Raw genomic sequence first — 18,907 nt, 5'->3', positions numbered from 1 at the left:
CATTATTTTGGATATTTCCATGATTTTTGTTTCATTTAATTTGATTTCCAAGCATTTTTCAGTGATATTGGCAATTGGAATTCCTGGAAATCCAGAAATATCTTTATTTGAAATGTTATTCCTCTATAGGGGGTGTGCACTTACTTTCTGGAATAGCCCGTTATTGATTTCTTGTCATTTTCTCTACTTTTGTTGCATTCTTAAAAACAAAACAACAAAATGAATAGGCTGCCTTTCTATCTATGAAGTAAACATGGACACGGTAAAGGGCATATCAATCATACAAATACTAGTACTCAAAAATACAAGGTTATTTGAAAACACTATATAACAGAAAATCACCAACCAATGTGATGAATTGGCGAGATTGATTAAGTTTCATGCGATATTGCTTATTTAAGTTCTTTCTATTTATTGCACGCAATTCTATTGAGATTGAGATTTGCAATGATATCAGCCTATGGCTGGCTGGCTCAAGGAGTACATTGGCTGCTTGCGACAGCGTATAACTGTAAACAACCCTTATAAAACATCCTTTTTGGTGTGAACAACCTTTTATATGTTTTTACTGACATATTCATATCGTAGTGTCAAATAAATGCCAATTTTTGACTTTTCCCAAAGTGCTAGTACCCCCAAATGTTCTTTTGTTCTTTCCAACCACTTTTTAACAATTCAGGCAGAATCCCCCCCCCCCCACACACACACACACATTTCAAGCCAGATTGGTGCTTATGGTTTAGTGGGCCATAAAGCAACACATGTATCAGATATAGAATAGGTATTATTGAATGTAACTAATGAACTTTCAAAAACACAAGTTGTTCTAAAAACAAGTATTTAAAAAAAGACAAAAATATAGTCAAATTAATTGAGTGGCCATTTCAGCAGCCTTTCATTTCATTTATATAAGGACTGGAACGTTTTCATTTCACAGAAAATTAAGGCAAAATCCCCTGCAAAGATAACCACTATATTGCCCACAATTTCAAATATAATTTTATTTTTGATTTGGGAAGGCAAATTTTCATCCAAATGTCAAATTTACCTGGAACTTGAAAGTGGCTTCATAATTTTTCCAGAAATGAAGGAGCTATCCTGGATAGCTTTGCTCTTCCAAGATACAAAATTACACATACATGTGTACACTGCAAGATTCTCATCTGTGTGATGCCGATGTCACATCAATGTCACTGCATCGGAAACTACACCTCGGTTTTCCATATCGCCGGTCCGAAATAGCCGGGTAGCCAGCCTCCTAGGTTTCTACAGAGTGACTTCGCGGCGCGGTGACTCCGCAGGAGAGTCACACTGGTGTGACTCGAGCGACTGGGCCTGGGTGCTCACGTTTTGGGTTGCCGGTTTGATTTTATTGCCATATTTGTTATATTCTCTTGATTTATTCAATTAATATTCTTTATTTCTTGCTTTTTTTAGGGAATTAGGGAGGGGGAAATTGCAAACTGGACTTTAAAAATAAGGGAAATATTAGATGAATAAAATAAATTTGTTAATAAAAGAAATAAACATGATCAGTAAACAAAGTATAATTCAATAAACTAATATGATGAATAAAATACATTTTTGTTAATTGGTGGCTATTTGAATAACTAAATAAATAACAAATTAAGAAATAAATAAGCAGGAAGAAACCAATAAAAGAAGAATGGAAGAAACAAAGAAACACTTTGAAAGAAAACAACTTACGGCAGCAAAAGTATAACTTTGCAGTAGACCTTTCAGGAAAGTGACAAGAAGTAAAACAAAATGCATGCTAGGCCTATAAATCAATTTTAAATATAACAGAAAAAATTCTTGCTTCAAATAAGTAAAGTTTTGGCAAATCAAAATGTATACATTGAAAATGCTAGGCCTATAATAGGCATACTTTGCGAACTTCGGCTGAAAATCTCTTTCAAAACATTTAAAAACACAATTCGTTTTAAATAAAAAAAGTTTCAATAGGCCTATATAAAGTTATCATGCAAAAATATGAAAAAATAGGCCTAATTTGATTGCAAAACATGCCATCTAGGCCTAACCACTGAAGAAAACAAAGCAATGATATAAGTTTTGTGGGAAAACAAGCAAACAAATAAACAAAATAAAAAGCGTTTGAAATGAAACAAACAAATAAACCAAGAACAAGAACTGCAAATAACACACACAGTTGATGAGATTATTAAACAGGCAGCACGAAAAGAATTAAAATACGGTATTATAAAAGAGACCAATAAATAAATGAAACAAAATGAATCGGAAGTCTCACAGTTGAATAATATAAATGATAAAGAATGCAAAAGCACGATAAAAAACACACAAAGACGGCAGTAGCCTACAGCCACGGACCCACTGTACAGCATGCATCAATCAATTAATTATAAAACCAACTCATTCCATTCATGAGCGTATACAAGCAGTAAACAAGCATGATACGCGTATTTGTCATCATCAGCGCGTATTTGGTAGATATACGCGTGCGTCCCCAGAGTGTTCGAACTCATAACAGAGTTCGGTCAACGACCTTCGCAGCGAAGTCACCTTGAAGTTCACCGACTGGGCACCGAGCAGGCGACGCATGGGACACTGGCTACGAAAGTCACTTTGATGTGACTACAAGATGTGGACCACTGTCGGAATCTAGTCGGTGGTGTACATCATGAGTCGCCGATGCGGCATCGAGCAGGTAACACATTGGAGGCTAGCAGTTGTAGTCACTACGTGATGACACTGCTGCATAGTACCCTACTGCCTTGTTTCCGATGTAGTCACTCTCCTGTAGTGACTCTGTCGGCCACCATAGGGTAGGTTATTCTGGAGTGACGTCGATAGTGACTTCAGAGTTCCAGTGCGATGTAGTCACTCTGTCGCCAGGAATTTTGCAGTGTAGCTATGCATGATGCATAAAATTACTTTTAAGTCAAGAAACTGTCTCACTAAATTAAACCAGACTGTAATTTAAACTAAAAAAATGGAATCAGTATGAACTAGATTTTTTTTCCATGCAAGGCAACAACAAATGTGTGAAAATTTTAACCCTACGTAAATTGTCGCATTGTCGGTCGCTCCTCACTTTCTGTACCTGGCACCAAATGGTGCTTGCGTTTACAACCCCATTTTGTATTCATAATGCACAAGCCAGTGCGACACTCACACACACCAAAATGGCAAAGACCTCTAGTTCAATGGAAAACGTGACAAAAGCATTATTCTTATCTCCTGTTTGCTCAAATGGTCTTTTATTATTGTGGATTACCGCTAAGTAATACATCATGTTGCCATTTAATTTTCACTTTTGTCACGTGCGAAAATTAGCAATTTAACGCTCAAATGGACCAAAATGGGAAAAATGATCACCTTACTGGCACTCGTGCAGGACAATTCGCTGGTCAAATGGGCCAAAATTAAAACAAGTGGCCTAAAACCAGGCCAAAGGAAGATGCACATTAATTTTGTTAAATTTTGTCCTGGTATTTCGAGCCAGGGGGGGGCAACTTCCCCCCTCCCAGTTGGTACGCCTCTTCAGCTGGGTTGTGATGCAAATGACCTACAGGAATTTGAACTCACAAAAAAACCTGAATTCAAGCTTTCATGGCAAATAATTCACCCCCATTTTTTGCATGGTGAAATTATTCTAACAATGTTGCTGATTGGTCCAATTGATAATGAAAACTCCTTTTTGACCAATAAGCAGGTACATGTAGTTCTCATCAGGTTAAGAAATGATGAGTTCAGGTACAAACATGTGTTATGTCATTGCTTCATATCCTTGTGTTATTTTTCATCTGAATATTGTTGTTATTAACATATAATCGGAGACATAAAGAAACTAGTTTGCGGCTGACTAACCTATCAATCAAACTCCCCATGCCCACGGCCCATGATTGGTTAGTATACATTTGTAGTAGCGTGTAAAACGGGATGTATCCATCTGGAGCCTTCTTTGGTGAAAAGGAATTTTTAAAAAAATAGCAAATGATGTAGGTACTTTTACATGGCAAAAAGCAGCTTTACTTTAGAGGCATTGTTGACATGGTGCCTTCAGGAAAGAAAGTTTCCTATTACTAAGACATACCTTTTGAGTCTGTATGTTTAAAGATGAAAAACTATAAAAGAGTACACTTTTTTCCACTGCGTTCAGAAATTTCAATCATCACAACAAATCATAAATAAACTATATCCAAGTTTGATTGATAGGTGACGTCAGACTAGTTTCTTCATCTCTGGCTCCGACTATAGGCCAAGTGCTTTTGTATATTACATTTGTATGGTGTTCATTTTGTTAGTTTTCAATACCATATACATGTACTGACACAATTCCCACTTTATACTCCAACAAAGTTGCAATTTTTATATCATCAGAAACCTAGGAGCTGTGCATAAATGTTCCTGTGCATTACCTTTCTTATAGATTCAGTCGTTTGATGAAGGCATTGTCCGATTTGAATTTTCTGGCTGTTGACAGCATGAAATTACAACACAGTAGCTTATGGGGCATTGTAATAAGAGTCATGCAAATTCAATGTCTACATCTGAATTAACTGAAATTTTGGAAATAAGCTTTTTTTTTTGTTTTGGTACATGTTTCTCTTGAACCATAACCTAAATAGAGCAGGATGGTAAAAAGATCACAAAACGTCCCTTTAATCAGTGCCCTCTAATTAGCAATAACAAAGTAAGTATGTCATTGCATACAATAATGTTCAATAATTCAAAAATACACAGGGCAGTCTTTATAAAAATACAATTTTCATTACTTGGGGTTTTGAAGCACACATTTCACACATATGTGGAAGACTGCAGTTATAAAACTCAATAAAGTTTTAGGCCCCCCAAAAAGTTGCTGTGTTGCCCATTCCGCGGCCCGGGTCAAAATCCCAAAAAGCTAAGCCCATTTTTTTAAAATAATATTCAAAATTGATTTTATTTTTACACCTTTTTACTAAACAACTTTTTCATTATAAAAAGAGCAAAAAAGCAACAAAAAACTGAGGGGGTGATTGTGCCCCATGCCAGCACTCTAATTGGATAGTAGATAGTAAAATTAGCCAACACTCTTTCTAGCTAAAACCCTGGTAGGACCAACTCATTGAATCCCAACAGCATACTTTTTCATTGACATTAATAATAATATTATTCAATAAATACAGCCAATATGCATTTCTTCATGTACCTATGAAAATGTAGTCAAATGGTAAAAACAAAAAAAAATCGGCCGGCCGGCTGACCCACCCGATTTTAGGCTTGGGAGGGCAACAAAACAAATTTTTGATTGGCCTTATGATATGAAATTTGAATGCTTCAGGTAATGAAAATCACAAGTATTCCACAGCTTTGGGAAAACTTTTGAGCTCGAGACAACATTACCGCATGTTATTTGCCCTGTTTCCATACGGCATAAATATTTTCAAAGTTCCAATGCATAAAGATCAAGTAGGGTTTGTTTCTGCTTACACAATGTGCCCTTGAAACTACTATCAAAGTTGCTGAATAATAAGTTTTCCATATTTTCTGCAGGTTTAAAGCGAGTAAAACAATACCTAACCTGCTACCATATGGATACTAATCTGCCAATTTCCGATCAATCAGCAAATTCCCTCACAGACAAATCATCATGCTCAATATACTGTGGTCAAAATTGGCCCTGGGTTAGTCAAAATACGACAGAATAGAAGGACAATCTAAAAGGCCTGCATTTAAATGAGAGCAATAGAGCGAGTGCGCAAGAGCGTAGCTACAAGAAAAAAACACACCATGTTTGAGTTAGTTTGCTAGCAGTACAAGGTGGTGCCAGTCACCACTTGTGATACCGATCACGTTAGCCCTGTGCATGCTAAATTGGTTAACGATTCATAATTGAGGCGCTTTGTAATGGGATTGATTATACTTTATTGTGCACAGGCCACCGTGGGATTGATGACATTTCATGGGGGAGTTTATATAGATCGAGAATAAAAACATCTTGTCGTTATCGTTCTTTATAAAAAATATATACTTGCCAAAGAGATTGTTTGTACAAAGTGTCATTTAGAACTTCATCACTGTGCGTGGCATGCGCATTAGACACTTTGTGCTGGGTATAGACTGGTGTTATTAAAAAATGAAATCAATCACACTGCCTATCCAAAGATGCCTGCAAGACCTTTACCCACAAAAGAAATTTTAGTCTAATTCAAATGGAAAAAATAGCTGGACTGTTACATATGACCCCTCCCAAGTAAAAAAGGCACATAGTGATTTAGAAACGTCAAACCGCTGTTCCTCAAATAAACAGCCATTGGTGGATATGTTATACTTGTAGATATTGCATTTTCCATGTTGACACTTTGGGAGCAAACAGAAAATATAGTTTAACAAATTCATCATACATTTGTACATAGCCAATTTTTACTTATGAGGGAGAAATGGCAGATTAAGCCGTTTAAAAACTGTTCCCATGCGGCATAGATCGCACGTAATCTAGTAATATTCTCAGAATACCATTTGGTTCATATATTTTTGTTTACAATTCTTAGAATAAATATAACATCAAAATCTCTTTAAGTTTGTATGAAATTAAGATTGAAGAGTATTGAGAATGAGGGCTCTATTAAAGGACTAATGGGGTTTGAAAAAGATGGGAAAATCACGGTAATCAGTATCGGTAGAGCATTAAGTCCAATGTTGGTCACATGATCCACAGTTTTAATCAGACTAATGAAGTCCACTTTTCTTACAAAATTTACAATCAGGCCTGGAAAAAATTTGGAAAGTGGGAAGCTCCTTCCTGGGAAATTTGGAGGTTTGGAGGAAATTTAGGATATGAATTTTGAGAAAAATTTGTCTTTTTAAAGGAAATTTTGATCTTCCAGGAAATTTTCATTCTTTCCAGCTCTGTTTACAATCCTACAAAATCTAATTGCTTCATCAAAATTGCCAAAAGTTACCTACATCTAGATTTTATATCCAGATTCATAAATGTCTCACTTTTAAAAGTTGGACCATGACCCACTTTTGCCACTCCCATTTCCTACCATTCTTGTAACTTTATCACCAAAAGACCCCAATTTTGACACAATAGACCTTTTACTTAGCACAAAACAAATTTCATGGAAAGCTGGTTCCAGCAGTTGAATAAGAAAAAAAAATAGGCAAAGTTGCTACACAAGACCCCATTCTCTAATCCTAGGCACTGAACAACAGCCTATAAAGAGCAATTCTAAAAAGATGAAATTTATAAAACTGTGACTTTCAAATATTGCCTGGCACACCAACCTCATCAATCTTGATTCTACACATCACGTGTTCATCCATTAGATCCCCTTTCTAAGAAATTATTTGCGTTGCATCTTTCTACGGATGTCTATTGGGAATGTCATCACAAGTACATATCAGGCAGATAGGGAGCTTCACGACTTGCTGATATATAGTAAAGTAAACAAAGGCCAGAATAAAGTAATGGATGTAATGTTATTACTTTTTCCTCTCCTTCCGCATCATTTCCAAGTGGATTATTTTCCCACATTAATTTCACCTCGCAACGAAAGTGACCTCCATTTCGGTTGCAAGATGATAAAGACATTGAATAAATGAATGCTTGAGTGGGAATCTTGATGTGACAGCCCGGAGTGACAGCGCTTTAACTATTTACCAAACTTAAGTTAACAATTTATGGTATTAAGAAATACTGATGTAAGCAATTAGTTAACGTGTCAGTAAATGTACTCAAAATGTAATGCAATTTGTCCCAAACAAAATCTTAATCAAAATTGGCATGAATCGGTGAAAGCTGCACTTAAAAAATTAACATTAATTAGATTTTAAAACAGCAAAAAATCATTTAAGAGAGGTATACATAATAATGAAATGTAATTCATGGGGGTATTTGGGACAGCCTCAGACTGCAAATCAAGATTGCTCCATTTTTTTCACACAAAAGGGGAACAAATTTTCCCCTTTTTTAGTTTAAAAAAGTTGACATCAAGAAATGTACGAGCTTTTAGAATTTTTACATTTTGAAAACTTTACCTTCTCAGATATTAATATTTCATCAGTTTAGCTTCGATATGGCAAAAAAACTTTTCACACGCATTTGTACCGTAAACTTTTTCTGTCACCAAAAGGTGCTGGATTCACTATACTTCAAGAAATATTTTCCAACCCCATCCCGCAATGTCAAAAAGAAATCTACGCTAAAAATCTTGAAAAGTTTTAAGAAAGTTGTTATAGTGACGTTTTTTTATTTGATTGCTGAAATCATTCAGTTTGCTTTAAATCTAAGTCAAATAGCAGTCAACAAAGAGCTTAGCTTGTTGAGGAATACCATAAACATATCCCATTACAAATCCAACCCTTTGCTATCAGATACAATTTCATACATTTTCATATATGACGTAATTATTAAATCTAAGTCAAATAGCAGTCAACAAAGAGCTTTTTGAGGAAGACCATAAACATATCCCATTACAAATCCAACCCTTTGCTATCAAATACAATTTCATACATTTTCATATATGATGTAATTATTAAATCTAAGTCAAATAGCAGTCAACAAATAGCTTGTTGAGGAAGACCATAAACATTATCCCATTACAAATCCAACCCATTGCTATCAGATACAATTTCATACATTTTCATATATGACGTAATTATTAAATCTAAGTCAAATAGCAGTCAACAAAGAGCTTTTTGAGGAAGTCCATAAACATATCCCATTACAAATCTATCAGATACAAACTCTCTTGCTACAATGGTATACAACATTCAAATTCCATAGCCAATTACCTACAGTTAAATACCAATTCCAACTCTATCTATCTACATGTATTAGTCCAATAAATAAGATTAATTCTATTGTCTGCTGAATAATTTTGACAAGTATCCTTCTAAAGCAATGGCTGATGCTTTGATGGTTCATTTGTCTTTTTCCAAGAAAACTTATTGTGAATATTACTTTTAAACCACTTTGTGGCAGGCGATGATTGCATAAAAAAATCAGCCGTACTTCTCTGGTTAGCTTGTGCTTGGCAGTACCATGGTACTCCCAGTCATAATTGAACAACTGTAATGCGTATGCACGTTCGTTCCTTAGAGGGCAACAACCTGCCTACCTGGTCTGGCTTTTTCTATATTCACTATTGACTTTTTACCTGTAGACAACTAATTTTCCTCAAAGAATAGGGAATCCTCAGGATTTAAACTGCTATTATAATAGGAAGCAGCCAAAATTAAATTAAATAAATGTTTTTTTTAAATGCAGCATAGATATCTTGCCTAAATTATGACTAGCAAAATCTTTGTGTCCTTGTCCTTTTTGGCTTTCTCGGTCTTAGGGTAAATGAATGGTTTTTTAATGCAGCATAGATGCCCAAATTATGATTAAATCCCTTTGAAATTTGAGAAAGTGGATAAAAAAATACACTTTAAAGTGTTAAATAACGAAATGGGAAATGCTTGTTATTTTTCAATAAATCGTGATGATCCTCGTATCTAAAATTTTGTTCAATTTTACATATATCCAGATTGGATTTATATAATGCTTGTTTCTGCAAATTGACTAAGGATTTGACAAAATAACCACAAACCCAAACAATCAATTGGTTTTTGATATGTTCTAGTTACTAGTAAGTAGTATTTATTTGTAGATCAAATTTGTCAATGGGTCTTTCTATTGGTGTCTACTTTCATGAGATTTCTTTGATCACAAATACTACCTCTCCAAGATTACCAGTAGAGGATTACTGGTTAGATCTTGATTTTTTTTTTTTTTCATTTTTTTATCCAAAACCTGCATAGTGAACTCAATTGTAAAACCTAAATTTGTGTCATTGTGTTCATTATATCATCCAATCCAATCTGACTGCATCACTTCATACATGTATAAATGTTTTAAAATAGTTTTAAAATAGTGTAGAAACTGTTTAAAATTGGTTAGTTATACAAATTCTAAAAGAAATTTTTTTTAACTTGCCAAAATAAGGGTTGGTCAAGTGTGAACAACCAAACAACTTTTGAGAGGGGGCTAATAAATGTACATTGTTGATAATGTAAAGTTCTTGTAGTAATGACATTAATAACTAATGTTCCTTCCGTTAAAACACCAGTATAAAGTTAATAATGAATCTTGCTTTTACAAATTGCACAAGTGCATGGTGTAGTTGATAATAGCATAGCAGCACTTTAATTCAAATGTATTTGTTCTAAACCATGGTTGGCTTCCAAGACAAACATTGCACAATTTCTTTGTTTTTTAAGAAAGACTGAATTTAAATCATTTCAAGGAAAAAGTACAATCATGTTGTAAAATTTATGAAAAAGTAGTCAAGTTCCTTATATTTTACATACATTATATATATCAAAAAGAAGATATACCTTGATCAATTCCAAGATTCAAAGCTTAAAAGCTTCTAAATCAATTTAGTTCAATTTGAGCTTTGCTTTTTTCTTCAATTTTTAAGCTTTTGAAGCTTTTAAATTCAATCTACATGTACCAAAATTTGAGATACATGTAAGCTTACATGTGCCTGAATTTGAATAAAATATTTTGTTCTTGTCCTCACCCGCATCATTTGTCTGAAGTTGGTCCACATTTGTTTTTTGTTTTCAATTTTCAAGTATTAACTTTTAATTTTCAATTCATTATGATGATACAAAAGTTAATTTAGCAATATGAATAACTAATACAGAAGTTTAGTCCCAAACAAAATGTTTGGTAGACTCATAACCGGTGCGATCTTACCTTTCCGATGTTGATTAAGATACTTCTTGCATCGATCCCGAGATGCGGAAAAACCAATAGTCATTTTGTCCCACATAAATGAATAAATAACAAAACCCCGATCCCCGGTGGACTCACCCAAAAGGTGACGTCACACCATATGATAAATCCCTTATCCGACTTGGGATCCCCTACTCGGACCAAACTTGTAGGGGGTGGCCGGGGTCCGGGATCATCAACATCGGAAAGGTAAGATGGCACCGGTTATGAGTCTACCAAACATTTTTGTTTGGGACTAGACTCAGTACACCGTCGATCTTACCGCTTCGATGTTGATTAAGATACTTCTTGCATCAACATCTGAAAGATCGATCTAGCAAGTAACCGACGGATGGAGGTACAAGATTGGTCAGCATCTGATCAGGGATCGGGAGCGGTATACGATGGTTTTCGCGAGGTCAGAAAATATTTTCCCCCAACGGTCGGGAAACAAAAAAGCCCACGCGATCCCAGACATAAACCTCCTTACTTAATAAGTTTGGTGGTTAAGAATAGCGACACTGGTTCTTACCATGCTGAGTATTCTGTATAGTCTGAAAAACCTGGTACCCGTACACCACCGTATTATGATCGCCGAACAATGTCCGGTAAACCTCCCGCCCGTCTCTGATTACTAACGTAAGCGGAAGTATCGTAGAGAAGGGCGAAGGTGGCTTCCGGGACACCGCCTGCTAGATCTCCTCAAGGGACAACCGAGCGGTATACCCAAGATGATGAGATAGCTCGTGTCGAGTGGGTCGTGGGACGCGAAACCTTCGCGATCCCGGACCCCACCAACACCTGGACCAGCCATTGCGACAGCGGCTGGACCGAAAGGCTCTGTAAGGGTGAAGAATGCGGTCGTGAGGCCCTCGCAAGGCTTGTGTTCGGAAGAAATAGTGCTGCAGCGCCTTATCGGACACCCCAGCCTATCTTTGGCTTCAGCCGAACCTTGCCCAACCCTGGGGATTGGAGAGGGACGAATGTCGGTATGCACCGCGCCCGTTCGTAGTCACGAGAACAGAGCGCCGAAACAGTGTCGCTCCAGTGTTTGTGAACACGGAAGCTAACCTCGAGACCGTGTGCAACTCAGCACCGCGCCGTCCGAAGCCAACGCCAAACCGAAAGCCATCTTGAGAGTTACGTATTTAAGCGCCGCTTTTGACGGAAGGTCAAAAGGGTGACCCTTAAAGTAATCTAAGACTGTGTTGGGATCCCTTAGGAGGATCACTTTCCTTTTTGGTAGACACTCGTCGAACATACCGTCGAGGCGCAGACTAATAAGGTAACCATCGGCTATGATAGTCGACCCGTCTCGAAACCTCGGTGAATGGAGAGGACAGCTGACTTATAGCTGGCCCCAGTGGCCCGCTGAAGTCTTGCTTGGAACTTTTCTGTCAGAAACTCCGGAACTAGCAGCACAGAGGCTCTAGCGGGAGAGCTATTTGTCTCATTGCACCAAGCGTAGTATGGAGCCAGACTCTGGCTATACGTCACGGAGGGTAGACTTCCGTCTAGCCCGGCGATGAGAAAAACAGCTTCTGATGAAAAGTATCCCTCCGCTGCGTGTTCCCTGGTAAGGGCCATGCAGCTAACTGCAGGTGCTCTAGTGATAGACTGGGTACCTCCGCTCCGGGCATCCGGAGTAGATCTGGTACCTCGGGAGTGCCAGCGGCCTTGCCGCTAGCAGAATGACAATGCAGTCTTCCCACCCGATCTTGGCCACCACCCTCATGAGTAGTGAGATCGGAGGGACTGCATAAGCTGTCATCCTCCCCAGTCTATGGACAGAGCGCCCACGGTGAATGCTTGGGGGTCCGCGACCCTTGAGCAGTACACCGGCAGTGGATGATTGCGATGAGATGCGAACAGATCTTTGGAGGGGTGGTACATCCCCTTGAAGATCGTCTGAGCGACCTGCGGAGCAAGGGACCATTCTGCTGGTCCCGACACCCTTCCTCGTGACAGATTGTGCGCGAGGATGCTGGTGACGCCCGCGATGTGTATCGCTCTCATCGTAATCTGCCTGAACTTGCACCACCCTATCAGGTGTCGTGCATGCAGGCTCAATCGTGGTGGCCCGGAGTCCCCTTGTCTGTTGGGGTAGGCTACCACGGTTGTGTTATCCGTCAGGACAACGGTATGTGATTCACGATCACCTCCTCGTAAGCGAGGGAGGTTGATGTGAAACTCTGTCTCTATGGCCCCCATAGGCCCGAGACGGAGTCTCCGTGGATGTGGACCCCCAGCCCGCTTTTGGCGCTATGGTCGTCACTACGTGACATACCGGGGTGCAGGAAACCTGACACCCTGGGTCAAATTGGGCTGATGGGTCCACCACCAGAGTTCTCTCTGCGATCTCCGACAACGGAACCGCGAGGGATATTGGTGACGACTGGGCCTGCAAGCAGGCTAGAAGGTGTAGTTGGGTAAGCCTAACGTAGAAATGGCAGTACAGTACGAGGTCTACCATACTGGCCATTAGGCCTACCACCTTCATCCATGCCACAGCGGGTTTTGCCCGAGACTCGGCCAAGAGTCAGGCACACCGCACCATGTTAAATCACCCGCTCGGGTGAGAGCACCGAACCCCTCAGTGAGGGTGATCTGGGCCCCTACAAATAGTGGTGTCTGCGTCGGGACCACGCTGGACTTTTTGAGCTGATAAAAAAAATCCAGGGTCCCGCCCCCTACGGACTATCAACCCCATGAGACCCGTAGTCTTCAGTGGAGTGCGTCCGTATATGAGCCAAACGTCCAGGTAGCAACTGATGTTGACACCCCTGTGCTTCAGGTACGCTGCCACCGCTCTGACCAAGAGTGTTAAACACCCTGGGAGAGATGGACAGGCCGGATGGCCGGTATCAAAACTGGTTATTTTGATCCTGTACCTAGAAGCGCAGATGCCTCCGATCTTGAGAGGCGATTGGCATATGCAGATAGGCGTCCGAGAGATCTAGCGATGCTGTTCCCATGCCCCTGATGGAGCAGGCTAGCACGAGGCGAGAGTCCCCATTCTGAACCTCTTGGGCCTGAAGAGCGTGTTCAACAACCTGCGGTTCGGATGGGGCTCCCGTCGCCGGGTCTTCCTTGGAGCTAATGGCTCCAAGATCACCCGTGAGAACGGGGGTAGACCGGGACAATCGCCCGCCAGTGAGAAGCTGTGTGATCCCTGTCAGTAGTGCCCGACGCTGGGGGCCGTCTGGACGGCACTACTGTGGACCTCTGAAATGTGCAGGACGAATGTGGGGAGACTGGGTTGCCAGTCTGTAACCCCCACTCACCACTGACCATACCCAGGCGCTCAAAGAGATGGTTTCCCACCTCTGGGTGAAAGCCATAAGCGGTCGTCCACTGGGAGATCCCCTGTGGAAAAACCGCTGAGCCCCCAGGAATGCTCTGCCTAGCTTCCCTTGGAAGAGCGCTTGCTCTTCTTCGGGCTTGCCAGCTGTTCCTGTGCTACCCTTGCGCCTCCCAGAAATGGGTGCTGCAGAGGTAGTGGGCTCGGTACTGTTGGTGGTGCACGGCCTGCTGAAGTCGGAGCTCCTACCCATGGTAAGGGCAGTTTCCGACCTCTTCAGAGTGCTCCCGTTGGTAGCTTCTTTGCACGGTCCTCCACCGAGAAGCGCAGAAGCATCCAAAGAGAAAAAGGACCCTGCCTTTCCATCGCGTTGAGCGATTGGAGTGGCAGGCCCCTCCCCGCGCTGAGTGGACACCCTATGGGCTAGGCCCATGGAGCTCTCGTTGAGGCTAGCTGTTAGCACCGCTAATAGGCTCACCTCGCGGAAGAGCTCAGATGTTGTCTGGCGTGATACGCTTGCGACATCTGGGTCCCTCTCGGATCCCCTCAGGTAGGTCCGTGGTCCTCCGCTGCGTTACACGCAGAGGAAGCGTGCAAGCACGCCGGCGCCATAGCTCTACTGAGCTCGACAGCCCCACGATATCTACCCGTGAGGTTTGCGGGAATGAGAGTGCAGGCGTCCCTGTGAGGAAGCAGCAGCTGAGCATCCTACTGAAAGGATCCCCTGGTCCTCCTCCATGGACTCCCCCTTAGGGGGTGTCCAGAGGAAGATCAGTGCTGTTGCTCCCCTCGCGGGCAGCGGGGAAGGAGACTGTAGTGATGTCACTACCGGACTCAGCTTCCGACTCCTTTCCCTCGCCCACAGTATCCGTGATCATGCTCCGATGATGGCGGTAACTGAGGACGGGCATCTGAAAGCGGGTAAGAAGGCATAACCACTGTGTGGCTCGCCGACTACCTGCCAGCAGAAGAGGGAGTACTCCCGCAAGACCCTGAGGTATCCGCCATGGCACCACTGGGTCCGCATGCTCTCGCAGCCGTCGTCCTAGCGCTAGCAGCACGGGCCTACCCTGATCAAGATCTGGGTTAGCCCCATGCCGGCTGGCCTGGTCAACAGCTGATGTTGGTACTGCGTGGCCATCGCTGGCGACACTTGCCACGGTGCTGGGCCGTGGAAGGAACACCCTGCGGCGGGTACCACGGGGCATACCCCGCCGGCAGCTGACCCTGAAAGGATCCGCCACCAGGGTAACCCCATGGTACTGCAGTACCAGCACCGCCTCCCCCTTGTTGCCACAGAGACTGTGGCGACTAAAGCGGTGCTGCGGTACCGGTGCGGTATCAGCGTGGGTACCCGTGAGGGTTCCCAACTGTGGACCGCTGTACCCTCGCCACACTGCGTTCCCTGTTTGGGGGATCAAGCTGTGTGCTGGCGTGGTACCGGCGCGGTACTAGCGTAGGTGCCCGTGAGGGCTCCCGGCTGTGTACCACTGTACCCATGCCTCACTGCGTTCCCCGCAAGGGGATCAAGCCGTGTGTATGGGTACCCCGCTATACCGGCTGTCCCTTGGCTAGAGGGAGCTTGCCTAGTACCACGGGTAGCTGAGCGTGCATACCCCCGATCAGTCACCTCGCCACCTGAATAGGCAGCGTCAATCAATGGAGCTATGCCCTGTTGATTTGACAGTGATCGATCAAGAGAGGGTAATTGACCCATTGACGGTAATGGATCACCCACGCTCCGCTGGCTCTCGAGGACATAAGTGGGTTGTTGATCAGCTAGGCTGTTCAAGCTACTCACTGTACCCTCTAGAGCTTCGCCCAAGGTCGCTGTGTGTGGCGGACCACTCACGGCAGCTATGGGCGGGTGCATAGCGGCTACCACTGAAGTCAAGCCGTAGCTCGTCTTTGTAGCTGCCACCGAATGCACCTGGGTCGCTGTCCCGTGAGAGACTGCGAGCCCAACCCCTGAATAATCGCCAGCCAGTCCCTGTGGACAGCCAGCAGCTATTCTAGGGCCCAGGGTATCACTCGGCGGTCCCGCCATGGGCGCTGCCGTGTGACAACCCCAGTTGGTTCTGCTAAGACTACACCCACAGCGTTAGCCAGCGGTATCGTCTCTGCTGAACCCATGCATGCTAGGGTTCAACCCAGGCAAGCCCGGGTACCCTTGCATGCTGCCCGTCGCTGGCTACTACTGTGGCTGTTTGAGCCCGTGAGACATGCCTGCAACAGACGGGTGTCCTCCTGCTAAAAACCCGTGAGGATTTTCGCTAGAGGGCTGGTATCCTCCTGCTACAAAACCCGCTAGGGTTTTCGCTGGTGGTTACCGCTCTGCTGCCTGCTACTTTGCTCGGACGTATAGTCAGTGCTTTCGCTGGCTGCTGAGCCTTTGGACGCTTAGCAGTCCCGAAGGAACCGCCTGCTTGTCCGGGGACCGGAGCCCCTTAAGCAGACCTGCCATGACCCATAGGGGCTGTCACAGCAGAATCTACCGTGTCGACTGGTATCCTCCTGCTGCAAAACCCGCTAGGGTTTTAAGCTGGTGGTTACCGCTCTGCTGCCTGCTACTTTGCTCCGACGTATAGTCAGTGCTTTCGCTGGCTGCTGAGCCTTTGGACGCGCTAGCAGTCCCGAAGGAACCGCCTGCTTGTCCGGGGACCGAGCCCCTTAAGCAGACCTGCCATGACCCATAGGGGCTGTCACAGCAGAATCCACCGTGTCGACCTTACCAGTGCCCTTGGTAGATTTCTTCTTCGTCTTATGGCGATGACGGAGCCTATCCCAATCGTCAAGCTGGAACTCGGAGAGTCCTAAGCAAAAGAAAGACATCTAGAAGATCGTGAGCACTCCCTGTGGGTGAAACAGAGCGGGTGTGGGTCCCGCTCCGTCACCAGGGAAGGGCAAGCCCGACAGGGCCGAGGCGAGCGAGGAGAAAAGGGAGGGGCACTACCCCCCAACACGCGACTCAAGCCCAGTAAGCAAACCTGAGCACGGAGGCTGGTCGCTAACGTTAGTGGTAAAGTAAGGACTGGCTAACTTTATTACTAAAATGTCAGACGGGTCCCTACCAATCCCCACCGTATGAATATCTGATTAACTCGTCTTTATTGGACGGTAATGAAGACATAACGATAGAGTAATCACCCTAACATAGCAACAATAACCTACCGTACATGAAATACAATGTGTATGTACAAACATCTATTGTAACTTACAGGCTGCAATGGTTGTTTTACGTGGGAAACAAAATGAATGGCGTCAACGCGCGGCCATTTTGAATTGCTCGTGTGTCCCGTATACAAACGGAGGCACGATATGTAGCTAAGTTTTGGATCGTTTTTTGTCACTTTTTCGCCAGAAAATGCCGTCAAAACTATCCTCAGCCGAACAATACCGGTTTGGTTTTACCTAAGGTGTGAAACTACAACCGTATATCTCGCCTTTGGTCGAGAAATTGATACACAGTGCTATGAACAATCGATAGGCACGTCTGTGTCAGTCGGAGACCAAGGAGGATAAGGGACGATCATATGGTGTGACGTCACCTTTTGGGTGAGTCCACCGGGGATCGGGGGTTTTGTTATTTATTCATTTATGTGGGACAAAATGACTATTGGTTTTTTCCGCATCTCGGGATCGATGCAAGAAGTATCTTAATCAACATCGGAAACGGTAAGATCGACCGGTGTACTGAGTCTTTGTAGTGTTCTACTATATACCCCTCAGAACCTTAAAATAAAGGTGTCTCATCATTTTCCAAAAACACATCCAAACAAGGATTACAAAGAAAGTTGTAGCAATGCCTATTCTGCATTGTAAAAAAATCAAAAACAAAACCTACCCTCATTATAAATTAAAAGAACATTTCATGATCCACAGCCTCATCCCCCCACTTTTCTCAAAAAACATTGAGATTTTTATACCACTTGATACCTCTGGCTACATAATGTTTATGTACCGAATATATTTTACAGATTTAAATTCGTTTAGCAAAAATATCGCCAAATTTGAATTTCATTCTGGTGTATACCAGAATGAAATTACAACAGTGGCCTATGGAGTAGTGTAATACACATAAATCATGCATAACTCTCAAACGCAAAATCGGAATCAACGGAAATTTTGGGAATAAGCTTTTTTCGTGGATATCTACTGAAAAATGTCATAAAAAGAGGATGCTAGGATCACAAAATCCTCCACTAATGAAATTCCTCCAGACGAGAACCACAACATTTTTTATACAATTTATTAGCATTTTCAAGACAAGGCATAAACAAGGAAAAGCAGATGACCTACCTTGATTACAAAGTGGTCCATACATATTGTCATCTTCACATAATTCACAGGATACTCCAGTAAATCCATCATTGCACTGACATTCTCCATTGCCACTATATCCATCCCTACAATCCCCGTGGCCATTGCACATATTATTGATGCCACCAGGGCAAGCTGTAAGAAAAGAAAATATGTGTAAATGATGTACATTCAACCAGTGGCAGCACTACGGGGTGGGGGAGTTGGCAAGGGAGCATCCCCAATATTTTTCTTGCCCCCAGTTTCCCCCACTTTATCATATTTGTAGTATTTATATCCAGGGGGGTACTTCATTTTGTATATTGGGTAGGGATGTGTAGCAGGAAAAAATACTAATTTTTGATCATTTTTATTCAAAATTATGGTAAAGTTGCCCAATTCTGGAAAAATGTGCAAATTTTGCTACAAAACAATGAAAAATATCTGCACTTTTTCTAGATTTTTGGAGAAAATGTTGAAAATTTACCCCCTCTCTAAACAAGTTTTATGAGACTAATGCACCCTTAAGTTATACCAAAAAAGGAAAGTTATTTTCTGTGTCTCAAAATCAC

General features: G+C 42.3%; 1 protein-coding gene across 1 annotated transcript in view; it reads right to left on the bottom strand.

The window, feature by feature from the left end:
* The window catches only part of LOC140147118 (stabilin-2-like), a 90,812-nt gene that overhangs the window by 63,296 nt on the left and 8,609 nt on the right, over positions 1-18,907 (bottom strand). Inside the window, exon 2 of the mRNA XM_072168896.1 lies at positions 18,336-18,491. Within this exon, the coding sequence (XP_072024997.1) occupies positions 18,336-18,491 (156 nt within the window). The remainder of the gene's footprint in view (positions 1-18,335; positions 18,492-18,907) is intronic.

Source organism: Amphiura filiformis, chromosome 3, assembly GCF_039555335.1.
Source record: "Amphiura filiformis chromosome 3, Afil_fr2py, whole genome shotgun sequence".
In the NCBI taxonomy this organism is placed as follows: domain Eukaryota; kingdom Metazoa; phylum Echinodermata; class Ophiuroidea; order Amphilepidida; family Amphiuridae; genus Amphiura; species Amphiura filiformis.
Note: the sequence above shows the minus strand (reverse complement) of the source record. Positions and strands in the feature narration are given on the sequence as shown.